Source organism: Metopolophium dirhodum, chromosome 5, assembly GCF_019925205.1.
Source record: "Metopolophium dirhodum isolate CAU chromosome 5, ASM1992520v1, whole genome shotgun sequence".
Taxonomy (NCBI): domain Eukaryota; kingdom Metazoa; phylum Arthropoda; class Insecta; order Hemiptera; family Aphididae; genus Metopolophium; species Metopolophium dirhodum.
In genome coordinates, this window is record NC_083564.1 from 36,461,251 (window position 1) to 36,482,638 (window position 21,388).

Sequence of the window (21,388 nt, forward strand, 5' to 3'; positions counted from 1 at the left end):
CAACGATAATGTGACGCGCGTTATTATAGTAAATTATTGTGCACCATGTATATATTTAGCCCGACTAATGTGGAAAAATTTTTGTTCGTGTTTCAGAATGGAATTGAGACGACCGAATCGCTGTAATTTGTTGAACAGTGTCGAAGGTAAGAGACGTTCACACGATAATAATATTATTAGTTGTTTAGCTATTATTAAATATTTTTCAACGTTCGATTTCGAGTTGGCGTCCCTTTTAGTATACAAATAATAATCCCTTAAGTGCGTGACCGAAAAAATATTCGTTTGTATAGCAGTGGTAGGTAGGTAAAATTCTTCTTGTTGACCACGACGACGAACGGCGGATCTCAACCCTCCCGGTGTGCATTCCACACAAGGTGTATTGTTGTCGGTTTTAGGGGGTAGTTTCGGTCGTTGGCAGGTAAAAATCAGCTGGTCCTTTGTGCGCGTTATGTACACGTCCTCCTACTCGGCGATGACGGAGCGGCGTAGGGCCCTTGACACGTTACCAACACTCTTGGGGTTTTGCGCAGTTGGCCGTCATATTATTATATAGCCGTGCCCTTGCATCACCGCCTCCGAGGAAGTAAATTCATGTTTCAATACCGTAGTTAGTAGTTATTACTTATTAGTAACACACACATACACGTACACCATAATAATAATATAACACATAATCGTAATACATATTATCGTTGTCGGACGACGGCGATAGCGAGCACGTTTTGTCATAATATTGTGCCTCGGACGTCGGCAGATATGATAAAAACAAAAAAATCAAAATTATATACACATTTAAAATATAAAAAAAATAATAATCTGCTGAATTTCGATAAAACGTGTTTCAACAAATAAAACTATATTATGCGCTGTTTTGGAAATTGTATTAATCGTTTCTGTCGAATCCGTCGTTTTTATTCACTTCCCCTCTCTTTCAAATTTTCAAACCGATGATGCAACACAACATAATCACTGCGCGCGTTCTCTGATTTTCGAGAACCCATCATTAAGTACTTAATCTATGTTACCCGTCCGACGTCGGGCGTTCAATTTTTTTCTCAAAAGACTAAATCCGAACAATAAAAACTCGAAAAATAAAAAAATAACCTATTCAAGCGATTGCAACGCCTCCGCAATGCTCACCATCCCACCCCACTCCGCCATCACATCACTCTGGTTTCTTGAAAATTAGTTGTGGAGCTGTACCAGGTGAGTGTGACTCGGCCTAGGTCATTCCGGGTGAGAGAAAAACGTTAAGCCTCGTAGGGTAATTGAGAGGGGGGGGGATACCGCATGGCGTGGGCGTTAAACACGTGGTCTTGATGGTAGCCTTGTTTGTGGGACGCCAGTACCGAACGTAATATTATTATTTATTTATATGACTATTACTATTTTAAGTGCTCAACTCGGTCGTGTGTTGTAGAAAAATAAAAACTCGTGTACGACCGGTCGACAACCTTTTGAGCGGCGCGCCGATCCGACGGGGTCGCGTGCGACCAGTTTTTCGTCGAGAACGCTCGCGCGCTTTTTTCTTTTGTCGTAATAGCGGCGGCGGCTGGCAGACGCGACAACATTGCCGGCCGACCGACCGACATGGCCTGGTTGGATGGATGGGGTAGGGGTAAGGCGGCGGCGACGGCAGCAGCAGCAACGACGACGACGACGGTCGACCGAGGTTCTTTGTTTCGGACGGATGCTCTCCTCCGCCCGCCGACCGTCGTCCCACACCAATTATTGTTACGGTCGACCGGCGCGGAGAGACTCTGCCGCCGCCGACGTCACGGTCCATCTCTGCCGAAGATATATAGGTACCTTTGTCCTTCCAACAGGTCGACTACCCCAAGTTTATATCTATATATTTATATGTACATACCATACGCGCGGTACAGGTAATAACGATATTATGTGTATACCACGTTAGGTACTGGGTACTCCCACACACCCACACACATCGGTCGTGAGAAACCTAAAGACGTCTTTAGGTATGATCGTATTTTTCAAAAGGGAACAAAATATATCAGAGTTGTCCGTGACGGTGGAAGAGTAGTAATAGTATTAGTAGTAGTAGTGTAGTAGGGGGCGGACTTTTAATGACCCGCCGCCGGCTTGGAGGTTAGGGTCATAGCGATGTTTTTGTTTTCAAGGACGACTAGACTTTCTCCCGCTGTTGAGTAACGCGCTACGGACGATTTATACGCGTTACTATGTACATATTATTATTATTATTATGATTATTATGTGGGTATTCATGTGTCGTTTGTAATCTTCTCCTTTCGGAGCGTTTTTATTATTATATTTAATATTTCGATCAGACCGAACTCTAACGAACACGCGTTTTGTATTACATCGTACTTGGTCACTTGGATTTTTTATTTAATGCAGTTTTTCGGACGAACGCAATTTTGAAACGTCTGCTTCGCACACATGACCGGTGGTGGTGGCGGGGGCAGCATATTATTATGATATTTTCCTGAGAATTCGTCTGAAATCTGACATAGGTCCTAAAGTGATTTGTCTTAATGATCCGTCGTCGTCTGTATTCGTTACATTCGTCGTTATTAATAACTATAAGCAATACCATAATACATTAGAGAGGTACGCTGCTGCAGTGTAATATTAGTTGGTTGTAAGTAGTACTAGTTGTTGTACAATAAAGTAGTATTGGATTTCTTATTCGAAACACAATCGTAATAATAACGAGCGCGTTATATTTCATCATATCCTTAACGACATTGTATAATATCATCATCGTCGTCGTCCGCCGAGTCGCGTACACGTTATTATGTTTTTTTTTCTTCTCGTAACTTTTTAAATAATCGTATCGTAAATAAGAAATAAGGTACACACGCATAATACAATATTGTATATTATATCGTAAACTCCTCTACTCGACGTGGCCCTGGTTACGGCCGTGTGCGTGTGTAATAAATAGAGCGACAATTACGTGCCGGGGCCACATGTGAGTAATCCGTCGGGTATATTATTCTTTTTCGTGCCTGGAGGGGGGTGGAGAGGGGTGGTGGTCGTGACGAGGAGAGTGACGGAGAGAGAGAAAATGAACGGAAAAGGAGAGAAAGATTACTACCACGATACAAACGCGGCGGCGAGTTAATCCAAACACATTTTATATTCTTCTTTGGGCCAAAAAACAGCTGGTGCCAAGCGTCGTCAGCTACCGGGTGGTACACCCGTTTTCCTTCCTTTTTATTTATTTATTTTTTATTTTACCCATAGCCATATTTATAGACGCACACGGTCGTCGTCGTCGTCGTCTCGACGTGCATTATACTCCGGCGGCGCAACACACGTGGTCCGTTACTGCAGTCCAAAACGACGCCGTTAATTGGACGTTTTTATTTTCCCTCCGTCGTCGTCGTGTTTTGCCCCGGAATTCTTTTCCTTTTTGTTTACGGAAATTCATAATAATAAAAACTTTATTCATTGTTTGCTCGACGCCGGTGGTTTCCATGGCGTGTAATAGCCGTGTGTGGTTGGTTAGGTGGCGGTGGTGGGGTGACGAGGGGAGATTTGGAACGACTGCGACGACCGTGTGTGTGCGCGCGACCTGTGTCGGTTGTGCGTTTCTGATCGCCGCCGCCGCCGCATTTATTATTATTATTATCATTATCATTATGATTATCATTATTATACAAGTACATAACGTCTGCGAGTGTAGTGTTCGTGTGTGTTTTGGAACGACGGGGCACGGTGGCACTCACACAATATATTATTATATTATACATATACCATACACACACGTGTTGTGTTCAACGGACTACGTCGATGTCGTTTCTCTCCGTCTCGTTTTATTGATCCCCTTGCGTCGTCGTCGTCGCAGCAATATATAATAATAATATGCGACGCGTCTGCATGGAGGACCTGGCTGGCGCGCGTTCCCAAAATACCCGAGGGGTTCTCAAAACCCGTTTTTGTTTACAGTCGTTTCGATTTCATAGTCGTCGTAAATAATATTCGAGCTGTTGCTGCTGGCTCGACTTGCGTTTTTCTTTCCATATTTTGAGCATACGGATGCATATGAATGTTAATTTATAATTATAACAAATTGCGTCAAAGATGTTTGCTTTAAGAGGATGTCATCACACTATTTGTTTTCTTTCTCTGGCCCACGCGTAACATATACAAAACGCATTTACGCAGAATCATATTTTCTATATTTTTAGGTAATCATTGAGTAAAAGTACCCATTACAAAAAAAGATAGAGAATAATATTTTTGAGGAAATGACATATCGATTTGTCTAATTATTGTCACAAAACAATTTAAACATAATTTAAAATTACAATATTTTTTTGTCAAATAACAATAAAATATAAAATCGATATGTCATTCCCTCAAATATATTATTCTCTATCTTTTTATAATGGGTGATTTTATTAAGACTTTACTAAGATTACTTAAAAACATAGATAAAATAATTCTGCGTTTTGTCTATGTTGCGCGTGGGCTAGAGAGAGAAAACAAATAGTGCGCTGACATCCTCTTATTAATATTATTATCATCATTATTATTATTATTTACCTGATATTATTTCGTACAGACATTTTTTACCCTCGTAACACCACCCTATAATCGTCATTCGAAAACTAGTCTGCAACGCCGGTCTCTGCTGCTACCACCGATCCAGATGATCGTCATTAAAACTGGTCGGTAATAAACTCCTCGATCCAATGCTCAACACTCGTAAATGTATCATCCTACTGCGTTCGAGTTGTGTGTTGTAGTACGTACTGTTGTAGTAGCAATACCGTCGTTTTGGTGAAATCGAATCTGTTGCATAAAAACTTGGTAAACATTTTTAGTTATGTCGAATTTATTTTTTTTTTCCTCTCCGATATGTACTGTATTTAGAAATACATTTTTTTGTTCTGTTGGAAATACCAATCGTGTTATCGTCATATTTCCGTTCGACTTCTAGAAAATAATGATTATTGTTCAACGAATACACACGACCAATGATTTATTTATATGTTTTTATACTTGGAATTATTAATTAATATTAAATAATAATATGTATGGCGAAGTGTGTGTGGCGTTTAGTGACATCACCTGATGACTTAAAATTGTTGTCCGAACGTTTAATCACGTAGTCGCGTGCTTTCCACAAAAATTATTCGTTTTCCTAGTTGTTGAATTAAAAAAAAAATAATCGTATACGACGACGTCCACCCAAACACTATAATCTAATACGTGCACATTTTATCGCAATCCTCGGGCGGTAGTGCGCTAATACACGAACGCATTTTCCTCCCGTCGTCGACGTTATCTGTAAAAACCATCTATAGTGCCGGTACTTAGGCTTCTGACGTTTCGCTAGACTAATTAATCTGGATAACCAGCCGACCTGCCCGCCGGATACGTTAAAAGTTATCTGTCCCGTCTACTCCTGTCGGGTTTATTTCGTTTATTTATATTCTTTTCCGGCCGGTGACACACACACACACGCACACCCATCCGAAGTACACCATAATGATATAATGTTATAGTGTTTTAGCTGCAGGTAGGTTTATAGTTTTCAACCGTCGTCGTCGCCCAGCCGGGTCGGAAACTTTCGTGACGGCGGCGTTTTAAATTTATGCTAATATATTACACTCTGCCGATGCACATGTAATATTATTATCTAAACCCCTCCGCCGCCTCACCGTTCGCTTAACACGCGATTGTTGTTTTCCTTTCGATCACACGGGCGCGCATGTGTAAGTCGCTGTGTGACTCACCGGCGGGCCAGCCGAGCGTGTTGTCTCGTACTCTCGTTACTTACTCCTACGCGCGTGCGCCCGCTCGTATTAGCAATAGGTACTCGACGGCGTGTGTTGTACGCAATTACGTAAATTATGCTCATAATATTATTATTATGTATTAAAATAAGGACGGCTTTACAGTAATAATAATAATAATAATAATAATAATGTAATATCGGGTTTACGGATCGCGCGAACGAAATCTTTTCTGCGTTGTATTATTGTACTATAGTAGCGATTGGAACATATTTTACATTTTCGAATTATTTCGAAAACTTTTCGGTTTTTCCGTAACGCCGTGCGACGACCGACGAGATATCGTTGGTTTGTTGTTATACTTGTTATAGCGTACAACTAACAGTCATCGATCGCGATCGTGGGTTACGACACACCAAAATATGTTTATCATAATGTACACACACGCATGGTATTTATCACAATAATAATAATAATGTGTCGAAACTCCAGCTTGTTCGTATTTTTTCTTTCCACAGACGACGACGACGATCGTGTGCGTTCCACCAGTGGTGTGCTGTGCGCGCGCGCCCGCCGGTTTTATTATTATTTCTTGGCCGTGTTCGCACGCGGTCTGTAAACAACACAACAAGCGGCGGTAGGGCGGCGGGACCACTTTTATTTTTTTCCCGGGCGTTAACCGCCGCCCAGGGTAGTGGCCGCCGCAACCAGTATTTCCACTACTCGGCGGGTGTTGTCGTCGCAAAGTAATACTATTATTCAATAATAATCATATTTACAAAATGAGTTTTCTGTTCGTCGTGCAATAATAATAATAATAATAATGATTATGATTTGCACCCACGCCGTAAAGGGGGACTCCAGTATTATTCCATTGTACGCATTATAAATTATAATATACTAATACAAATTGCGTAACGATTACGCGCCGGATTAGGTTTTATTCCGACCTCTACAACAATCCGTTGTTCTTGCGACGCGTGGTTATGACATTTTCACTATAATATAATTTTATTATTATTATTGTTATGGTATTAAATGTTATAGTATTAGAGATAGTCGCTTACACTTGTCTGATAATAACCGGACGAAGAGGCGACGACGGTGCAGTAGTATAGAGTAGTGTGTGCCAAAAACGAAAATTGCGCAATCCGTTATGTGACGAAAAAAATTTGCGGTAGACTGCGGTTTTTTTAGACTTCGAAAGAGACCGAGAGGATGACTTATAACGAGAACGGCATTTATTTTGCTTCGGATTACGTCATTTTGTCTCGACGTCGACCCCGTTTGTTTCGACGCGTGTGTTCGAGAAATATATTCTCACCTCCACCCCTGCTCTCACCCAACATACAAAAATATTTATAATTTATTTTCGTTCAGGAATTGCTTATATAGTTATATCATTTATTTATATATGTTGTTGCGGCGGCAAACAAGCACGTGGCGGAAATGCGTTGTCGCGAATACACAATGTACACAATAATATCATCTAATTATTTTTATTATTATCATCATCATTTTTTTTATTGTTTCCCTTTATCCATTACACTATTACACGCGTCTCCTATACGAGTCCTTCGATGACGACCACCGTAGTCGTCGCCGTGTCCGTTTTTTGAATTCGACACGAGCTAACGATATTGAACGTGGTCCTCTAATAGACACACAAGTATTTTTAATGCGCTTGTTATTATGATAATGATTATTCATACTACGTCGTCTTCGGCGATGATTTCTTACGTGGGCAGCAGTAACACTGGCAGTTAATTTCGATGAAGTGGTCAATGGATTATTTTAGAAATATAATAATAATAATTTAAACGTTCGTGTGGATTGTCACGAAGTGCGGCCGATTCGCATAATAATACGTTCGAAGCGTGTGACTACGTCACGCAGAGTATTCCAATAGTAGGAACGTTTTCGCAACTCGTTCTCGAACGACCCAAATCTTCCGCTCGTTATACTGCTCGCGTAATACATTAATCGTATTTGCGATTATTATATTTTTCGCGTGCGCGCGTTTTAATTTCGAAATCGACGTCGTCGTCATACATAGAACAAACTACGGTGGTTGGTTCTTTACCTTGTAAAAATAATCATATCACACCACGACCGCGTTTATTATGTTAAAAAATTATATTAAAAATATTTTTCATACACAATTATAATTAATTTCTTTAAAATAAATATTTTTATCATTTTTTTTCCGAATGAACATTATTCATTCCTTATGGTAGGTACTACACAAAATGTTTGTCCACTACTCCGCTCATATAAATTTAAATACTTCAACTTAAAACCACTCAGCCTGAATGATAGGCACTCATTTCAAATTACAAGTTACAATGACACATGGGTTGTTTTTTTTTTTTTTATTGGTTTTATTGGTTTTTGAAATAATTGCTGTTCTTTGATAAATGAATCCCTTGGTATGTAATATTTTAAACAGGTAACGCCGCGGTGAATAATAATAATTACTAAGACGTCGACGGCGACGCGAAGATGATGGATTACACGCGATCCGTGAAGGCTGCTGAAGACGCGTGAAGGGTGGACGCGTATTATGATGGTAGTCGTCTTGTAGAAAGGAAAAGTCGTCGGGCGGCGGCGAGCAGGTCCGGGCGGCGTGGTTTTCCGGCCGAAGACCTTGCGCTTCGCGTGACTAATACGCGATTTCCCACTAGTTGCCGCCGCGGCCCGGTCGATCGCTCCGCCGCGGCGTGCACACAACATGTATCCGTAGGTACGCGTGTTTTCACGCTGTTGTCGCCTCGACGACGATGACCTTCACGGACCGTCGGTCGCATGGCTCTTCGGAAATCTAATTTTTTTTTCGTCGTTTAATTTCGATTTTTTTTCTCTTCCACGAAACGTATAGTGTCGTCGTCGTGTGATGCCAAGAGAAATACACACCACACGGCACACACGTAACTCTGTAAATCTTAATATATTATTATTATTATTATATCTGGGCGAATGGAAAGACATAATATTATGTCGTGCGGCGCACACGCCCGTCGTTGTCGCCGCCGCCGCCGCACACAATACGTAACCATAGGCGACGGACTTGTATTTTGTTAGAAAGTAGTCCGATCGCGCGCGCGTCTTATTATCATTATTATTCTTATATTATTCTTATTCTTATTATTATGTATGAATGTATAATATTGTGTGCGCGCGCTAGACTTATCTGTGCCAATGGGTCATGTTATGTTGTATTATCATCGTCCGTCGAAGGTTGGTAGCAACATAATAATAATATTATACTCTACACGCGCATTACGACGACAAGGAATATAATATTGGTTATATGGTTGGGTAATTCGCACACGCTCGGTCGTCCGCCACGCGATTCTAGACGCTTCCCGGCTGGATTACCGAAAAATCGCGTTTACAATATTCACAATTTAATATATCCTCCAGGATTGCCGTGCCCTCGTGGTGGTCAACGCGGCACAAAATGTAACACTCGTTCACGACGACCTCGGTCGGATTTTTGCGATTCCCACTTTGGTATTACAATTTTGCACCGTCCTCGCATCCGCCCCGCATAATCGCGCCGCGTGTCATTGGAAGATGCTTTTTTCCCTCGTTTTTGAACCGAATTTTGCGTGGTTTTTTGGGCCTTGACATACGTGTCGATGGTCGGCCGACGAGGACACTTACGATTGTTTAACGGACGCGCGAAATACGCCCGACGCGACCCAGTAACCCAATTCGTTCTTAATTTCGCTCAGATTGACGTGTGGCGCCGAACCGTACTCGAACAAATGTAAAGCAATCAGTTTATGTAATAATTTCAGCCGTTAATTACCTCTACGTTCCTAAAGCCGATCTTATACATCTTCTGGTGCGTTCGGTTTGTTAGACGTGCAATCGTCAATAATTTACGATGTCGTTTCGTATAATATATAAGCACGCAGCACAGTAAATAATGTGTGTTTTTCTACTAAAAAGGATATAATATACGTTTTACTGTGCGTTATTATTTTATGTACGCTTTCGGCCGTGTTAGGTCATCGGTTTGTGCGTGCGTGCGTGTGTGCGTTGTGTAACATCATAATAATATATACCAGACCGGATCTGAACCCCATTTATCGCGCGTGTAAATGTTTTCTCCCACCACACCGGCGTGGATATGCGCGTGCGTTTGTCCCTCGTCTTAAAACACGCGTGCACCAACCTACGTTGTTATTATTATCGTTTTAATGTCATTAATATTATCATAGTAGGGGTGCAGTTTAAAAACGCAAGCGAGCTTCGGGCGGTAATCGGGAGGACGCCGACCGTCGTCGTGTATAATAAATAAATATCATATTATTATCATACACAACGCACGCGGACGACCTGAATCACATTTTTTACATTATTATTTTTATTTTGTGACCAAACAACGTGCGGTATACCGGCCGACGCCCTGAAACCGTTTTTGAGAAGTTTGCGCGCCGCCTTTCACCGCGCGAAACCCAACAAAAGACCGAGCAGGTGACTGTTATGCTTGCCCGACCACCACAGCCGCCGCCAGGTGCTCCGGCACCCGCTGCCGACAAAAGACTTGTGTGCGTGTTTTTTTCCGTACAATTACCGCGTTGTTGTTTTGGCAGCGGTTTTCGTACGTCGTATTCTCGATTTGGCGCCACTGTGGAACAAAGGGGAAAAAAAGGTTTTATGCCTCTCATTTTCTCTCCGCCGCCGCTCATTAAATGTTGTTTTTTCGACGCACTTTCTCCGATGGGCAATGGGAATATATTGTATTGCACTCGCATATTATTGTTAAGATTATAATAATATAATATTTAAAAGCTCTCACCCGGGTTGGTTACTCTTTCGCGCAACGACGATCGTGTCGATTACCATTTACCAAGCCGATTATGCAAGGGATCACGCGGAATGCGTTATGTTAATAATATTGTTTTGTTACTTCATAACGAATTATATTAAATAATAGTAGGTATTGTGACGTTTTCGCCAACTCGTCTTATAACAAAACTCGCTTCAACAGCCGGTCGTGCGCACGGTATATATCGATATAGTATAATATATAATATTATATCGCTGCAATAGTCATTTAAATTCAGTATTCACACACACGGTCTGCACGTACGCCACTGCTGCCGTGTATACGACCACGTGTGTGCGGTGTACACGATTCATCGTATCGGTTTGTAAACGAAGACCCCCAACTATCATAACACGTTATTCAATATAATTTGGTATTATGTATAATTTAATGTAGGTGCATAATATATATTTATATATAATATTTATACCAAAGTTCTCTATGTGTAGCCGCTGGCGTAAACGCGACGCGTAAAACCGGATTAACACCATACTCACCGTTGTGTATATACTGTACGAATTTTCTCACTTTCGACCTACCGCAACATATACGCGCACCAAGGTTAAGGTTCGTATGGAGGTGGTGGTCGACGAATACTGTTGGTCACACTGTATGCCGTCGTCGCGCCGCCACAACCAGCCGCGGGTACTCCGCCGCCACACGTTTTCTTCATTCTCAGTGGAGTTGCTTTTTTTTTTTTACTCATCATAGATGGCAGTATAACAGTATTATAATGTTGTCATTATTTTGATTGTATTCACGGTAATGATGTGTGATAGATTTCGAAGAAAACAAATCAAAAATTCGGGTCAAAACCTAAACAAAAATATAATAAAACAAAATGAGGAAATTGATTGTTGAGTATCGCAATCTGTGTACCTATTACCTATACACATAATGTGCTCAGTATCCTGGTTAATTAGTAGTGTCAATATAATAATTAATAATAATTGTGAAATGTGGCTGCTTCCTATTAGGAGCCAGTATAGTCATGGTTTCACCTAATGCTTCCGCCAATAGACTAAATTAAATGTATTTTTCCGAACTTATAGTTTCCAATTTTTCAAAATGTCTGTACCAATATTAATAATAAATATAATAAATCACTTCTGATATATTATGTTATAAAACCGGAAACGTTTCGCGATCGCGTGTACTTGACAACGGTTTTAATATACAACCAGCATTTACCCATCAGCCGTCAGAGTTATAATAGGTCTCGGACCGAAACTATTCGAACGAAATAATTGTAGTTTTTATTTTTCCTCGAACCGCCCTCGATAGTTGTAAACGTATAGTAGTGTGTAAAAACCATAATTTTGCGAATTGCTTGGACAGAGTTTGCGTACTTTCTGATTTTAAAAAAGTACAAATTGATTTTTTTTGTTCATTCCCCCTTCAACAATTTGCGTTGCCGTGTTTTTTTAGGGGAAACTGGAAGTTTATTTTTTTGTCAGGAATTGCGGTCGCCGACCCCAGTTGTCTACACGAGCGCCCGGGCTCAAGGTCCTCCCCCAAGGCGAATCAATAATCCACGTTGTTTCTCCCTGTTGCTTATACAGATCCGACTTGTGCAGCATTAAAATAAAAAAATAATATTATAGTGTATTCTTGTCAAATATAATATTTTTTCTTGAAAATTATATACTGTAGTGATGATGTCGGTTGTTGAATATTGGGTAGGTGTTCACTATAATATTGTATTAGGTACCCACATAGTTAATTGCCGAAGAGAACGTGCCGTTTATCTGCAGGTTAGGATTTTCCAAGAATCGCACTCCAGACAACAATAAAAAAGAGCAATAATAAAAAAGAACAACGAGTTATACTGCTAAATAATAATGTGTGCGGGGATAACCCCGCCCGCCCACGTTTTGTACATTGCAGCTGGACTAGAGGAGCCAAAAGAATATAACGTCTAGACACTCTGCCAAGGTCGATTGTGCGTGTAAATGTGTGTGTATTTTTTTCTCCGTTGTCGTTATAAAACTTATTAAAGAAGCCTTCAGATTTTGGACCACCCGCAGTAAAAAAAAATGTTTGTGGCGAAATTTAGGGTGATTGTAATATTATTTATTACTGCCTATGCTTCGTTGGTCCCGAAGATTTTACGTTTTTAAATGTTATTTCTAGGCGAAAATCATAAAATTCCCTTCTGTCACAAAGTGAATGTGATTTGTGAATATTATAATAGGTAAAGGTACTTGAGATTATTGGAAATCTGAAAATTCGTAATAAAAAGGTCTCTTTTGAGCAACGTTGAATATTTTCGCTCAGAATATATTTAAACATATATAAATGTAATGTCTTGAAAATATTTTTAATTTGCTATGCATACACATATTACTATAGTATGAAAATGCGAATCTTGTCGTTGTATTATGTTCGGTATCCGGTAAAACGAAGACGATCTATGCACACCGTGCACATAATACCATTGTTTTAGTTTTATGTACTCGTACGCTGGAGCAACAACTAGTTGCCGTGGAAACGAAGGCGATCGACCCCTAGTATACCGTATTTCTCGCCCCCGCATTGCTGCGTCGTATAATAATGCGTTTTATTCTTGAACCACCCTCATAAACCAGAGGAATAGTAATATTACTCGTACGGTTTTTGGCCGGTAAATATAGGTATATATCGAGGTAGTACTACACTGCAGCCGTATCGGATTTGTAAGACGTGCGAACAACTATATGGTATAGGGAGTTTTTTCGAAGAACAAAAATTAGCAGTGGAGGGAAAAATAGCAATAAAACCGCTTAATAAAAAATCTGCGGGGCGTGGATCCTTTTAAAATATTTTTAGTTAATAAATATAAAAGGATAGGGGGAAAATGCGCACAAGGGAACCACCTTTCAGAAGATGGCCCCCCCGTTGTCACGTTATTTCTCACAAGTCCCGCCATATTATGTGTTTATACGTCGCGTCCTCACCACCACACAAACGCAAAAGCGGTCTCATTACCCTACAAATTGTTTGGTTCTCATACACGACGGTACAAGTTTGTACATATAGTTTTTCTTACTTGTATAGAAACCCATGTCAGTCATGTGTGTGTCCGAAAAATTATGTTAATCCTTATATAACGTTAATCGACGTATTAACAAAAGCATTTTTTTTTATTTCAACATTTTATTATTTCCTCTCAGGTAGGTGAGCAGTTTATATTTTTTTGTTGCCCCTTGACAAACGTGTTCACTGTTCAAGCTATTGTTGTGCGGAGCAGAAAAATAACGGCAAAACCAACAAACGGGCCACCTCGAGTGGTGTTCTTCGAGTCTTAAATTTTTGATTTTAATAGTAGGTATAATATTATGCTCGAGCATCGGGGGTGTCAAGAATTCCATGTTTTCTTTTGTAAGATAAATATCTGAAGTAGATTACCAAACTATACTGAACTTCAAGAGAGATACTTTATAGTGTTTAAATAAACATTTTGACCGCTTTTTATGTCAATGTACCGAAATATAATCACTTAATTATTGTACTTATTTATTTATTAATTATTATTAACTCCTAAAGGCCTTTTGTATTTACGACATTAAATAAAATTACAAATAATTTAATAAGTTATATTTCCTATTAATAGGTACATTTTTAGTTTCTTTTTTCTTCGTTTAAATTTAAATTCATAAGCTATCTAAATTTAAAATGATCGGTGTATAATATTTTCTTAAATAATTTTGTTTACAAGCTTAAACGGTAAAACGTTTGTTATTATTATAATAACATTAGAGGTTTAACGGTCGGAAATGTTTATGGTTCATTGACCCTTGTGGCGGTGTGTAGTCACGAACTGAGTGTCAACACAAAAGCTTTAGGATGCGCGTGCGCTGCATAGTTAGGGCCAGTCGGTGGGTGGACGCAGGTGATGGCAGAGAGGTCAATGGCGGAAGTGTGCGTTTTCTCCCCGTGGAATCGTGCCGATGATGCTGCGGCATCGGTAACCATGGTAATCCCGCACCGACAATGTAGTTATCGGTCGCAATGACTCATAGTTTGAAAATTTAGAAATACACCAAACGCTTGGGCCTTTTATTATCCACCTTTATTCTATATATAATATGATATAAACAAACGAAATTAATTGAAAACAGATGTATATATTATTATTGTTTTGGTGTTTGTTGTATTATTATTGTATTATTTTGCTCTCAAGCGTAACATTACTTGGGAAAATATAATATTATTAAAATTAGATCTATCGCTTTTCGTTTTAGTAGTATAATAATTTTATTAACCTGTCGATTTTGATGTGTTACAGATTTAAACCCGTTGGATTAAATGATGGCTTCTCCTACGCCGTCTCTAGATTCGTTATCCGGATTCAACACATTCGGCCCGGACTACAATAGATCGTTGTCATCCAGCCACTCACCAACCGACTCAGATAGCAGCGGCTCGGGCGTGTCCACAGGTGGCAGTGGAACTAGCAACAACACTGGTCCCCGCAAATGCCAGTTGTGCCATGAGATATTCTCAAACCCTCGAGTGCTTCCTTGTCTACATACGTTCTGTCACGCCTGCTTAGAGAATAACCAGGATCAACCGGAGAAGATCACGTGCCCTAACTGTCACCAGGAGTGCATCCTTACAAACCGCGGAATATCCGGACTGTTGCCCGACTTCACCGTTAACGGTTCGATCGAGGTCAACCCGGACAAGTTTGCGGGCGTGTGCAAGGGCTGCAAGAATCTAAACACAAACGTGGTGGCATACTGTTACGACTGTCAACAAACGTTGTGCGCAAACTGCATGATGGCCCACCAATTCATGAACTGTTTCGAAGACCACCGCCTGCACGGTCTGACGTTCGAGAATGGCGACGACACGAAGAATGCGTTCATACCGACCAGCGTGGGTGACCGCGTTGTGTTCTGCTCACGTCACAAGAACGAGTCACTGAAGTACTTTTGCCGCACGTGCAATGTGCCCGTGTGCAAGGAGTGCACGCTCAGTGACCATCAGTTCAGCATGCATGACGTGGAGCACCTGAGTGACATTGGCGTCAAGCTGCTCGACATACTCAACGGCACAGTGCAGGAGAGCAAGGTTAAGGCGACCGACATCCGCAATATGGTTAAGAACATTGAACACACATCCAACAAGCTGCAAGTGCAGTACCATAAGGCACAGAACGAGATTAACGAGACATTCGCATTTTACCGGTCCATGCTCGAGGAGCGCAAACAGGAACTTCTCAAGGAGGTGGAGAGCGTGTACAGCGCCAAGCAGCTGACGCTGAACGAGGCGTCGCAGAAGGGATTGGAGGTGGTGGACAAGATCTATCAGACCGGCGAGTTCGTCGACCGTCTGACTAAAAACGCCAACGTTGTCGAGTGCCTGCTGTTCAAGAAACTGCTTGACTCCAAGCTACAATCGCTTATGAGTTACGAACCTGATAACAGCGTGCAGAACATTTGTGACCTAGAATTCGTGTCCAACTACCAGGCCATACAAGTTGGCGTGAGGAACACGTTCGGGTATGTACGGTCCAGCACCGAGTTGGGAGTGATCGGGCCGGGCAAGCAGCCGCCGATCGCCCGTCCAACGAACGGGTCGCTGATGAACGGCAATTCGGCGATCATCTCCAACGGATGCATGAACGGCGGTGGCGTCCCCACGGACCTGTTACAACAGCACAATGGTGTCACCTGCACAAACGGAGGAGGCGGTAACGGTGGAGGCATCATCGAACGTCCGTACTCCAACGGACTAACGTCCACCAGCCCACTTTCGTCCGGCCAGTACGACACTAACAACATACTGTCCAAGCGGTTCAACAGCGTCAACAGCCTGGGACCGTTCTCGGCCAGTTCGATCGGTGACCTGAATTTGAACGCCATCGGCAACATGAACGGCATAAACGGTATGGGTGGAGGAAACGGTGGTGGTGGTGGTGGTGGCGGCGGCGGTGGAGGTATGAACAGCATCAATCCGTACGAGAAGTGGTCCAACGGCGGAAGTGGCGACATTTTTCAGAACGGCAGCGCAGACTTCCCATTGACCATCGACAACAATGACTCCATACTGGACCTGTCCAGCAAATTATTCACTGCGTCCATATTTCCACCTAAGTCGCAGATTAAGCGGCACAAGATGATCTACCACTGCAAGTTCGGCGAGTTCGGTGCCATGGAGGGCCAGTTCACTGAGCCCAGTGGCGTGGCAGTGAACGCGCAGAACGACATCATCGTGGCGGACACCAACAACCACCGTATCCAGATATTCGACAAGGAGGGCCGGTTCAAGTTCCAGTTCGGCGAGTGCGGCAAACGGGACGGGCAGCTGCTGTACCCGAACCGTGTGGCCGTGGTTAAGCCGTCCGGTGACATAATCGTCACCGAGCGATCGCCCACGCACCAGATCCAGATCTACAACCAGTACGGGCAGTTCGTCCGCAAGTTCGGCGCCAACATTCTGCAGCACCCACGCGGCATCACCGTCGACAACAAGGGCCGCATCGTGGTGGTCGAGTGCAAGGTGATGCGCGTCATCATTTTCGACCAAGCCGGCAACGTGCTGGTCAAGTTCGGGTGCTCCAAGCACCTAGAGTTCCCCAACGGCGTGGTGGTCAATGACAAACAAGAGATATTCATATCCGACAATAGGGCCCACTGCGTCAAGGTGTTCAACTACGAGGGGCAGTACCTGCGGCAGATCGGCAGCCAGGGCATCACCAACTATCCAATCGGCGTGGGCATAAACGCTTCGGGCGAGATACTCATCGCCGACAACCACAACAATTTCAATCTGACCATATTCACGCAGGAGGGCCAGCTGGTGTCCGCCCTCGAGTCCAAGGTCAAGCACGCGCAATGCTTCGACGTCGCCCTCATGGACGACGGCTCCGTCGTGCTGGCCAGCAAGGACTATCGGCTATACATCTACCGTTACATTCAAATACCTCCGATGTTAATGTAGATCTCATTATTAAGCATTCCTAAAAATTAAATCGTGTCGCCATGAAAAAAAAATAAGTGTCAACGGAATTTTTTTTTTTCATAGAAAAGAATCTGTTGACATTTTTTTTTTCTTCTCCACCCACCCAAAAAAAAAGTTGTTCGCTCTCTTTGTGTCCACTGCTCATCACACATTATTTTGTTATGCAAAAAAAAAAAATGTCGCAGGTTTGTGCGCGTTTATTATATACATTACATATACATATATTATCATTATGTCCTGAGCGTTTAATGCCTGTCAGGAGTACAGTTACATAATTATGTTTTTATTAATTGAGTAAATTATTATTGTTTCATTTTAGCAAATTCACAGTGTAAACCTGTTACATTTTGAGTACTTAAAACCCACAAAAAAATATATGCCAGTTAAAAAAAAACAAAAAAAACCATCTACAGTACATGTTTGTTTTATTATGATTTTTTTTTTTGTGTTTTTTACCTCTAACTTTTAACGTTTTTAATATTTTAACTTCGCGGGGTTTTTATTCTTTGGATGTTTTTTTTAAATACATATTTTATTGTAACCAGGTTAGATTGAAATTCTGAGACTTGTAATTTGTAACTTAAGGACTGTTATTTTGTATTATTATTATGTGAATTAATTATTATTATACATAACTTTTAAAAAGTAGTAGATGAAAAAAAAATAATTAGGCTAGCGAGTGTCTTTGTCCTCTTTAGTGCGCGAAACTTACTTATTTTTGTTATTATTTTTGTATTCATTAAAATGTACTGAAATCCCAGGATAGTTTTCTTACCAACATGCCTTTAAACTAAATTAATTTTAATTTTGTTTAATTGTTTTAATTTTAATATTTTTGTTATTACATCAAAGTATCTGCTCTGATTTGTTGAAGCGTTCCTTTCCATGGGACTTTGCTAGTCAAATTTCGGATTCCGAGTCTCCTATTTTTTTTTCGCCACTTAATGTACGGATACTCGCACCATATTTTTTTTAACCTGTATTATTTGAGAAAAAAATACCTACCTAAAAATATATTATTTAAGTTGTTTATCCTTTATTTTTCGTTCATTTCTATTTATTCGAACTCAAAAATATTTTAGTACGTGTACAGGTTTACAATATTTTTTGTCCTAATTATACATTTATTATACATAATTACTTATACTAGAATTATAATAATTACTAAATCAATTTTTGTGAAAGTGTGTATTTCTCATATTTTGCGTTGTTATTTTATATTAATAATCAAGCGTTGAAAACGAATCTTAATTATAAAACGTACCTACAAACAAAAAGTACGAAATCAACAAAAATTTTTAATTTTTTTAATTGGGAGTAATAATTGTTATAGTGGGATTGCTCACTAGTTTTTGTTTTTCTTTGTCTAAGTAGTTATTGGATATTATTATTGTTGAGTTTAATTTTAGTTAATTTTCATCTTTTTATATATAAAAAAAAGTAAAATGTGCGGTATTCCATTAGACTTTTTATTCTTAATTGATTTTTTGTACTTTCGTATTCTTATAGTTAAGGATAATAGTGTCTTCACAGTATTTAATTTTTTTCTTATTTTTTTTTTTATGCACCGAGAAATAAAATTAATATGATAATGTAGCTTTAATGTAGTGTTTGTGTTTGTGTTTTACGCGTTTATTATTATTATTATTATTATTATTTTTTATTATTATTATTATTATTATTATTATTTTTGCATTTTTAATGATATTTTCGAATTTATTATTATTTATTATTGACGATTATAATATTAATTAATAATGAGGCATTTAGTTAGCTAATAATAGCTTTGTAAACTTGCGCTTGTCTCTCCATTTAAGTTACATGTTTAGTTGCTAAAGTTCGTGTTATCTCGATTTGAAAACAAATTAAAATATAAAACATAATAAGTAATATCGTAATGTCCTCGTCATCATAATATTATAAGTTCAACAATATGAACACTATCAAATATATTATGCTGATCAGTGAATAATAACACATTATAATATTATTGTCTCCTAAAATTATTTTTTATACGGCAATGCGCATTTTTTGTTTTATTTATTTCTTATTATTTATTTTTATTTTTTTTTTTGTTTAAAGATAATTAAAACTTGTTATACATTTTTTTTAATATAATTTTTATAATACATGATAATTAATTTCGAAAACATATTTCCAAATATTTTATTTTTTTACTTTCCAAGCGATGTCGCTTTCCAATCAGTAACATAATATTAATATATTTATATAACGTGTAAGTTCTTCCAAACGTCCTACTAACATTTTTATTACTTCCTTGTGCATTTTGTACCTATATACGTTAGGTATATATTTTTTATGTGCTCATACGTACATACATTCCACAATTACTTTATTTTTCGTACCTATCTTGATAAGGTTAAAAAAAAAAAAAAAATAATTTGTCTAGTCAGTGTTTTTTTGTGTGTGGTTTGAATTATTTTTATTTATTTTTTCTTTAAGTAGATTTTATTCGCTTGAACATTAGATGATATTATTAAGTAAGTATTGTAGGTACCTTACGTTTGTATGATATATTTTATATTTCGGTTTAATTTTTAATTTTACAAATTTTATTCCGTAGTTATTAGAAACGTCGCACACTTACGACATATTTTATAATATTAAATATGGTAATGACATCAGTACGGTGTGTGTGTGAAAACAAACAAACCGTGCCTTTTCATATTGGTAATAATCATTCTTAGTAGCGTAAGGTTAGTGTTCGCCCCGCCCGTATTTGTACACTGGTTTCACGTTTCCTATGTATCGTTTATTATAATATATATGTCCATATAGAGTCGTCATTGGAACAGTATACCATTGACGACGAATGGCTTATATTATACTATTATAGTTGAAAGAGTGCATTTTTTTTCATTTTAATCGTATACTATATATAATTTATTATTATTATTATTATTATTATTATTATCATTACTATTAATAATATTATTATTATCATTATCATTACTATTATTATTATTATTATTATTATTATTAATTATTATTATTATTATTAATATTTTAGACTTTGTAGACAACATGTATTATAATGATATTTAAAAAATATTATTACTTTATAATAATGATCGTGCCAACGTAACTTTTATAGCAATAGAATAATAATAATAAAAATATGACATTGGGAACAAGAGGAGAAATATTCCCACCCCGGAATAGATTTACTATATTATTATTATCATCATCACCACCACCACCACCGATGACATGTGAAGTGAATTTTTGTTCGTTTTCATTAATCATCGCTCGCCACCAAGATTGGGAGCGTTTCCGATTTGTAACGGTTACAAACACTTATAATATTCAAATGTAATAATATAATATAGATTCCCGAACTCAAAACAATTTAATCAGGGTGCGTATTTTTCGACCGTGTTAAGTTTTGTTTGACATAATATTTACGATTGATTATATTTTATATATTTTACTATTTTAGACTACTATGGTAATAAATTTACTATACTTTCGGTTAATTCTGCTATTCAATAATTATATTCCCTTCCCCCCACCATCACCGCCAATAATATTATTTAATGTTTTTTGATCATGTGCCATTATTATTATTATTATTATTATTATTACTATTATTTTTGTTGTACCATAATATTAATTAGTGCGCTCATCCAGCCAAAATCAACGGCACACGCACACGTATCGCAACGATCGTGACAAGAGCCACGGCAGCGGTCCATGTCATGCGCGTTCTTCGCGACAGACGTTTTTCACTCTTCCCCTCCTTTCATACGTTATCACCAACATTATTACCTCGCTATAAAATGTTTAGGTACAATGTATTCTCTCAATGGTATAATGTATTGCATATAATATTATAATATTTTAA

General features: G+C 39.1%; 1 protein-coding gene across 4 annotated transcripts in view; it reads left to right on the forward strand.

The window, feature by feature from the left end:
• The window catches only part of LOC132944239 (brain tumor protein), a 69,518-nt gene extending 49,841 nt beyond the window's left edge, over positions 1-19,677 (forward strand). For all 4 annotated transcript variants that reach the window (XM_061013481.1, XM_061013480.1, XM_061013482.1 and 1 more), the window contains exons 2-3: positions 97-146; positions 14,843-19,677. In XM_061013481.1, coding sequence (XP_060869464.1) covers positions 14,863-17,502 — 2,640 coding nt within the window. In that variant the 5' untranslated portion in view covers positions 97-146; positions 14,843-14,862 and the 3' untranslated portion in view covers positions 17,503-19,677. The remainder of the gene's footprint in view (positions 1-96; positions 147-14,842) is intronic.
• The last annotated feature ends 1,711 nt before the right edge of the window (positions 19,678-21,388 follow it).